The sequence below is a fragment of the Taeniopygia guttata genome, chromosome 1, assembly GCF_048771995.1.
Source record: "Taeniopygia guttata chromosome 1, bTaeGut7.mat, whole genome shotgun sequence".
Lineage (NCBI taxonomy): Eukaryota > Metazoa > Chordata > Aves > Passeriformes > Estrildidae > Taeniopygia > Taeniopygia guttata.
Genome location: NC_133024.1, coordinates 102,787,050 through 102,795,000, shown reverse-complemented (window position 1 = coordinate 102,795,000; position 7,951 = coordinate 102,787,050). Strand labels below are relative to the sequence as shown.

Below are 7,951 nucleotides of genomic sequence, written 5' to 3'. Positions count from 1 at the left end.
ACCTGATTCTGGCAGAGACATTCCAGCAAATTCTAGTTTGCTGACCAAATGCTCATCAGCTGGAAAGTTTCCAAACACAGCAGCTGCATGGCATGCTCTCTTCACAGCAATGAGGATGCAGCTTAAATGTGGAGTAAGAAAAGCATCAACAGACCTCTTTAAAGTAATAAACTAATTAAAAATTCCTGCTTAATCCTGCTACCTTTGAAAGGCAGTGTTGACCACCAGGTAAGCTTCAGGAGGATCCCACTCCACTTGTGCCAAAGCTCTGTCCCAAGCACTCACCTCTGGTTTCAGAACAGCCTTCCTGCAGGCCTGGCACACAGGGCCGCTCCGGGAGAAACTCAGCGGAAGCCGACGGGTTCGATTCTGGCAAGTTGGTTCCTCGCATATTAACCAACCCTGCAGAAAGGCAGAACAGAGAAAAAAATCTTTTTTTTTATCCTAAATGTAAGTTATTGATTGCTTTATTCCACCTAAAAAATGCATCATAGTCAAGGAAGAAAAATATCCCAACCATAACATCCTCTGTGAAGCTGATACTGTAATATGTATGAAGAGATTAAGTCCTTCAAGGACTTTGTTTAAACACAATTAATGGCAGACAACAAAGCTGGAGTCTTCTTGCTTCAAAATCCCACACTCTGCATACTGCAGTTATGCCTTCTTTGAAATATACCAAAGCCTCTGCTTTTCTCTTCTCCAGTTACAACACTAACATACACCAGAAGAATTTTATCCAGCTATGTACACTATTCAGCAAGACACTCCACTCCATTCAGCAAGACTTGTAATAAATTAAATATTTAAGTAAAATGTCATCTCTTTGCTTCCACTTTAGAGGGAAGAAACAGTTTTCTGTTTTCTGATGACAGACAGAAGCTTTCCTTTCTTCTTCTTTTTTAAGTTTTTGTTGGGTTTTTTTGTCAGTTTTTTTTTCCAGGAAGTTCCAAGACTTCAACATAAACTGATTCATTTAGGAAAATCTAACATTTTGCTGAATTAAAATGAAATAAAATCTGAGCCAATTTGCTCTATGTCAGCTCAGGGAGACAATGCAAAAGGCTTCTCTTAAGAGTATGCAAGAAGGAATAATTCCAGAATTGGTAAGGATGAACTTTTTGTGCCAGGTTCAACCATAGGCTAAAAACAATGCCACACCTCATCCCTAAGAGCCACCAAGAGAAGATACTTAAGGAATGACAAAAGACAAAGGACACAGTAAAACTCTTCCAAAAATTTTCCCAGCTTTTAGAAATACCTCAAGGGCTGCCTGAATCCCTGTCTCTGTATTCAGTAGTGACCGAATTAATGCATTCATAAGCCAAATGAACTTCAATTGCTTTTCAAACCCATGTAAAGTTTATAATCTGCAACATCCCTGCAGCACAACTATAAACTACATGGAAAAAGTACTTTATTTTTCTTGAAAACACACACACATGCACACAGCTTCTCTTTTAATATTTTCTAGTTCTTGCATCAGGAGAGACTAAGAATAATCATTCTGCATTCACCTTCTTTGTGCCACTCATGATTTTACAGACCTCCATCACATCACCTTCAATCAAAGTCTTTTCCAAACCACAGTCCTAATTTACTTAGTTGTTCCTTGCCTGGAAACCACTCCAAATCTTGGTTGCTCTCCTCTGAATCTCTCTCAGGTCTTTTTGGAAATGAGGGAGTGGTGGAAAATTGGACAAGCGAGAGGGAGATGAAACCAGTACTGCACACTGTATTCCAGACACAGATGAACATTAATTTATACAGGAACAAAATGGTATTTACCATCTTGTTCTCTGCTCCTCTCTCTCCTCAATGTCTGTCTGCCTAGAGCACTCTACCAAGCATTTGGGCATTGAGCAGTCATATCCAGAAAGATATTTATTATTTTTCAATAATTTTAATTTTTTTCTTCCCTACTAGGTCAATACATATATTGGACAATTAAGATAGGGTTTTTAGCATTTCCTCACTTCACCTTACTTGGCAGAGCATTTAAGCTTCTGTTGTTAACTGAGAAGTCTACTTAGTCTTCCTGCCACTCTTCTCAAGAATTTCCTGCTTTTACCACCCTGAGGAGCTCAGCCCTGTAAAACTGCATTTCAGATTATTGGCTGGTGATGTCTGTGCTGGAAATTGTGACTGGTTATTTTTGCCCATTTCCAAAATTTTTGTTGCTTCTGCACCAAAGTTAAATCCAACCATACTTGGATTCCTAGTACTTTGACAGAAATTTTATGAATCAGAGGACAACTCAAAACATTGCTTGCTTCCATTCTCACTAGCTCTTTGACAAGCTGGCCCAATGTTATGCTCTGGCAACAACTTCTACCTAATTTCCACTTGGATTTCAACTAAAAAATATATTCTATAATAATTTCACAAGTGCTCCAAGACTATTTGAGTTTTTCTTTATCTTTTTAATATGAAATCTCAATTCCTTTCCAAATGACTCCATTTATTCCAGAGACTTCTCCTTTCACCATTTTTACAGCCATGTCATATACTCAATATTATCCTACTTGGTGCCAAATCTATCAGAACGCTTCCTGTTGCCCTTGCAGAGCAGAGCTTTTATGTCCATGTGGGCAGACCAGAAAATCTGTATGGAGAACATCACAGCAATGTATGCAGTACTTCCTGAAGTAAGTGTTTAAGCCATAGTGCAGGAATGGAAAGAGTGTATTTACACATGCAGTTAGAGTCATTTCACCCAACTCTGACATCTAAAGTCTGATACCCGGTTTAAGCTTATCCATTATTATCCATTACCTTACCCTATGATCCACTTATAGTACATTGAGGAAGAAAAAAGCTATCTCTAAAAGCAATTCACCTAACAGATTTTGGGATGAGGAAATCATCCCTGTTCCAGACCCTCTTAATAAAGTAAGGGATTTTGGAAACAGTATGATCAGTGCATCTGATCACTAAGTGTGAACTTTATTGTTATATAGATCAGTAATGTAAATCATGACATTTAAAACCGCACAGTGAGAAAATGTCAAGAATTCAAACACCAGTGTTTTGGTCTCTTGCACAACTGTTGCCCTAGCAGTCCTAGTACCACTTTCTTTGATATATACAATTTATTTATGACAAATACTTCAGAACTGACGTTAGCAACACAAGACACTGCTCACCAAGACTGAGCTACTTCATCAACACATGGTTCACCGTGAGAAATCCTGACTTAGGGCCTGACCTAACACACACACCTGACCTGTGTCTTCTGAAGTCAACAGGCACAAATGAGCCTCAAGTGAAAAAGACAGGCCTTGGCTTTGGTTTTGCAAATGAACCCAAGATTTCCTCTAAAAGAGGTAGGTGTTTATTATGTTGTGTCACACTGATTAAATAACTCAGTTTAAACAGACACGGAATAACTTTCTACCAAAAAAAAGGTACTAAAGAATAGCATTGAGATCTTCAGGCACTCACCTGAGTACCAAGAATATAGTTAGAGCCATTGTGAGGGAAAACAAAAACAGTTTTGTAAGGACAATGAATTCTCACAGATCTTGGATAAAGTTAATTTTTTAGAGACAAAAGACTGTTTGGAAATTTGTTTATTCTGTGGCATCTCTACCTCCTATGAAACATCTGGCAGCAATCTGATATAAACAGCATCTTAAAATACACAGGCAGGCAGGGGGAGGTGTGGAGAGTGTCCTCACCCATTCCAAAATCCTCCTGTTGAAGAGCATAATTTTTTCAGCTGTAACTATGAAAAGATTCTGTGTGCACAAAGAGAACATTCATGACTCAAAACATATTAATTGACTACATCTGAACTTTGAAGCAATTTGTTATATTAGAAAAACAAATAATGGAAACTGCCAGATAGTAAGATATTTTGTAAGGGAATGCAAGTGCAACTGAAAAACACAAAGCCTGGAATGGGAGCAGCATCCCAGCTTCAGCTGAACAGAATACTCAAAAACAGACAACCATGAAAATAATGTATGATAAAAGTAACTGTGTTTTCTGCCACCTATTGGCCTTTTTAGCTAACAATTATGAAACAAAGGACTCACAAGATACAGTTTCCACTGTCTTATAAAGGAATGCATAGAAGGTCCTCTCAAACTACCACTGAATAATGACATTTGAAGCAAGTTTCTTTATGCAATTGTTTCAGTCTAATGCAGTCACTGTTGAAGAAAGCACTGGGAGGTTCTGCTGGTCACAAAAAACAGGTGAAAAAAGACTGAAAACCCCTTGATTAAACTCAAAAGCATAGCTTAAGATAAAAATAACTACTTAACAGCTTACTATTATGCTTGTTTTCAGCTAAGAAATCATGATCAAAACATATAAATTTTTACTGAGCAGTACATTTCTCAATAAAAACTATATTCAAAACATGAAGATTTAAGTTACTGTCTAAATAAAATGCCCAAATGTGTTGAGTAGATACTAACAAACTGGATGCCACTTCAATTCATACAGAAAACAGTTAATGTCATTTATATAGACTTCCCACCAGTTATAATTAACAGTAAAGAGGTCTTTTCTTCTTTGTCACCTTTCTATTCAGGCCTTATTTGCGTTTGTTTGTACTTGCTATCTGTTAATCTCCTGTAACAAATGACAACAATAACTGTTGCTATTATGCATGGAAATTAAACATGTAGATAACTGTGTGAAGGGAGCTATTTTTGAAAAAAGCAGTATCAGAAACGTGTAGCTCTTTATGTCTCCTGTTTTGCTTTGATAATTAAGCCACAGCCTTGATTTCTTTTAAACAAAAAACTTTTCCATGGTCATGCATGTTGCAATCAAATTCAATACATGCATTATGTTCTGATTCAATCTGCTCAAGTGCATTATTGTTAACCCTTATTTGATCCATGCCTGTCATCTTCACTGACCAAACAAAACCAATCCTTCATTTCCCAGCAGCTATCTCTGAGTCTGTAAATTAATTTGTAGTACATCAAACAAAATCATAATAGGGAACTTTCTGCTTTGTTCTACTTGGTATCTGCAACACCGTGGGAAATGAAATAAAAGTTGACAGAGGGAAAAAAAAGCAACTAGCGTTTCCAAACACCCTGCCCACAAATACTTAGTTCATTTTAAAATATAAAAAAGTATGTGAAAAAACCCTGAAATACATGCACAATATGAAAGAAAATCCCTGAAGAGTATTAAGTCCATGAACTGTAGCTAATAGGGAGAAATTTGCAAGTCAAAAGTAATTTTTGTTTCTTTGTAAGTCTGTTCTTGAGAATTAGCCTCTCCCATTCTAATGATCAAAAAGCATTGGAAATATTACCCCAAAATACAGAGGCAAGTGGTATTGCAACAGCCTTTCAAACAGAAGTTGCAGGGGTCAACAACATGTATTTACTGAGCTTTATCTTAATAATTTTTACAAATTACATTTGACAATGTGGCTTAGTTGCCTGCTACAGCAGAGGACTGAATGTGCTTCCCTAAGACACTTCAGTTCTGCATCTGTTCTTGCATTCAGACAGTCTGGATGCTGAGGCACTACAACACCTTAAAAGTTCACGTGGAATGAAAAAATGTGCTGGTAAAAAGCAGAAAGTTGCAAGCACTGAAAATTATTCTGAAGTCACTGTCAGTTACTTTGGAGTTGAATTTACTTGTCATCCATGCTTGCTTCTTTGCAACCTTCCTCGCCATTGAAGACAATATTAACATGGATTCTTGAAAACAGGATCTTGGTGGGTGATGCCCAGTCTCAGATGGGTGGCATATCTGAGCACATTACAGCCCAAACCCATGTCTCCAGCACTGCAGAGGTGAAGTTGTCACCTTACACCATCAAAAACCCACCAGAAGGGAAGCACAGGAATCCAGCCTGAACACGCTATCCTAGTCAGCCAGCTGAAGCCTGCTGCTCATGTCACTGATCAGCAAACCAGTTTTTGGAAGGCTGAATTTGAGAGACAATGCAATGAAGATTTTCTGATCCAGGTACCATTCTGAGTTGCTAATCAGGACACTTCCACTTCACACTGGCCTTTCTTTTCATGCTACTCTTACAGAAGGATATTATTTCCACTCATTCCAAGACCAGAATTTTCAAAACCTGCTTTCCTGACAGCATCCTTTATTATGGACTATATTGCCTAACAGGGCAATTCTGGCTGAACTGGCCTGAAATCCTCTGGAAGGATGAGGTTCCACCAATACTGTAGAAGTGCATGCATTATCAAATCTATTGATCCCCCCAAGCAATATTAAAAGACAGATGATTTTATGAAGTTAAATCAGGCAACATCATGGCAACAGAGAACTTAACTCAGTGACCTGAAAGCTATCAGCTCCAATTGCAATATTTTGTTCCACATGCGTAATGTGTTCTCCCTGTCTGTGTCTTCTGAGTGCTTGGGGGAACAGACACATTCTCCTAGGAACTAGAACCACAACTTCTGTTTGGCCAATGGTTTCACTATCAGTAATAACTACATCTTGTGAGAATTACATCATGATTTTACACTTCCAGATTTTACATCTTCATGAAAGATGATATGAATATTGACTTAAAGATGAGTTGTTGTAAAGTCAGGAAAGATTTTCTGCTGGGTACCAGAAACCAAATTACCTCAAAGTAACCTAAATTTCTAATATCCTTTCTTGCCTGTTCAGAACAAAGAAACACTCTAGTAACAATGCATCTGCCCCACCTTGGTGAGATCCCAGGAGCAATGAAAGCCTGAATGACAGGGTGAGAATTAGTGTCATGCACTGGAATTTCAGCAGACAAACCAGACCGGAGTGACACCCACCTGCCACTGCTACAATGCCAAGAAGAAATCCCTTCAGGTCAGGAATGCTATCATAAGTAGTGAAATAAGACTCTACTAGTAAACTTTACTCACTTAGTAATGTGAATCATAGAATCATTAGCGTTGGAAAAGACCTCTAAGCTCAGAGTCCAACCATCACCCCAGAAGCCCAGCTGCCACATCCATACATGTTTTGAACACTTCCAGGGATAGTGATTCCACCCACCCCTTCAGTGAATTTCAATATAGCTTAGATTCCTCAAGCAACACCCCATATTTTCATGGGGAAATACACCTGATGAAAACCTCAGAGGCACTTCTCTCCTGCAGAGCCCTGGTGCCTGCCTGCTCTGTGCACTTCCCATAGCTGCTTCATCCTCAATGTCCCACCAGAGCAAGCACAAAGACACATCAGAGAGCTGCTTGAATGATCTTATGGATAGAGGACCTGACCTGTGAGAATACCAAAGCGCACTCTGATCAGGAGGGCTCCTCACAGGTGACACTTTAAGACATCTGTCTTTGTCAAGTCTGTGTGTCCCCCCACAGCCTGAGCAGACATAGCCACTCCTCTGGAACTTGCAGCTACTAATGGAAACAACCTGAAGATGAGATTATCTGAATTTATGTTAAGGCTGGATGAACATATGAAAGGAACACCTCCTGATGTTTAAAAACACGCCTCATGGTCCCCCCTGATTTTGGGCGCAGGAAAGAAAACACTAAGCAAATTCTTCATAAAGGCAAAATTCTAAGATAATTTTGTCAGAAAAAAAAAATAAATTGAGGGAAACAAAAAGAATTTGCTGCCACAGAAGAGCATAATATATCTGGAAAATGAACCATCAAGCTTCCCTTCTTCCCTCCCCCTGTAGAAAAATGACCACCATCAGAAATTAAGCCTTTATAAGGAACATCTTACCTGCTTTGGCATTTTTCTTATCAAGGAATATCTCCTTGATAAATAATAAACAGGCACACTATTTACAAGAATCATGAAAACTAACTCTAATAAATGGAGTAATGAAGTTAAAAGCAATCACTGATGCAGAATTCTGGGTCAGCAAATTTTTCAGGACTCTTCAAAGCTTGATATTTTTCCAAGCAAATCAGTTACCAAGCACTAATGAAAACATGAATCTGTGAAACCATGAGAAAGATCTCAATTTATCTGCGAAGGAAAT

At 38.4% G+C, this 7,951-nt stretch overlaps 1 protein-coding gene across 4 annotated transcripts in view; it reads right to left on the bottom strand.

Moving 5' to 3' along the window:
- The window catches only part of POLA1 (DNA polymerase alpha 1, catalytic subunit), a 181,649-nt gene that overhangs the window by 58,572 nt on the left and 115,126 nt on the right, over nucleotides 1–7,951 (bottom strand). For all 4 annotated transcript variants that reach the window (XM_072934808.1, XM_030282388.4, XM_030282374.4 and 1 more), the window contains exon 35: nucleotides 286–402. In XM_072934808.1, the coding sequence (XP_072790909.1) occupies nucleotides 286–402 (117 nt within the window). The remainder of the gene's footprint in view (nucleotides 1–285; nucleotides 403–7,951) is intronic.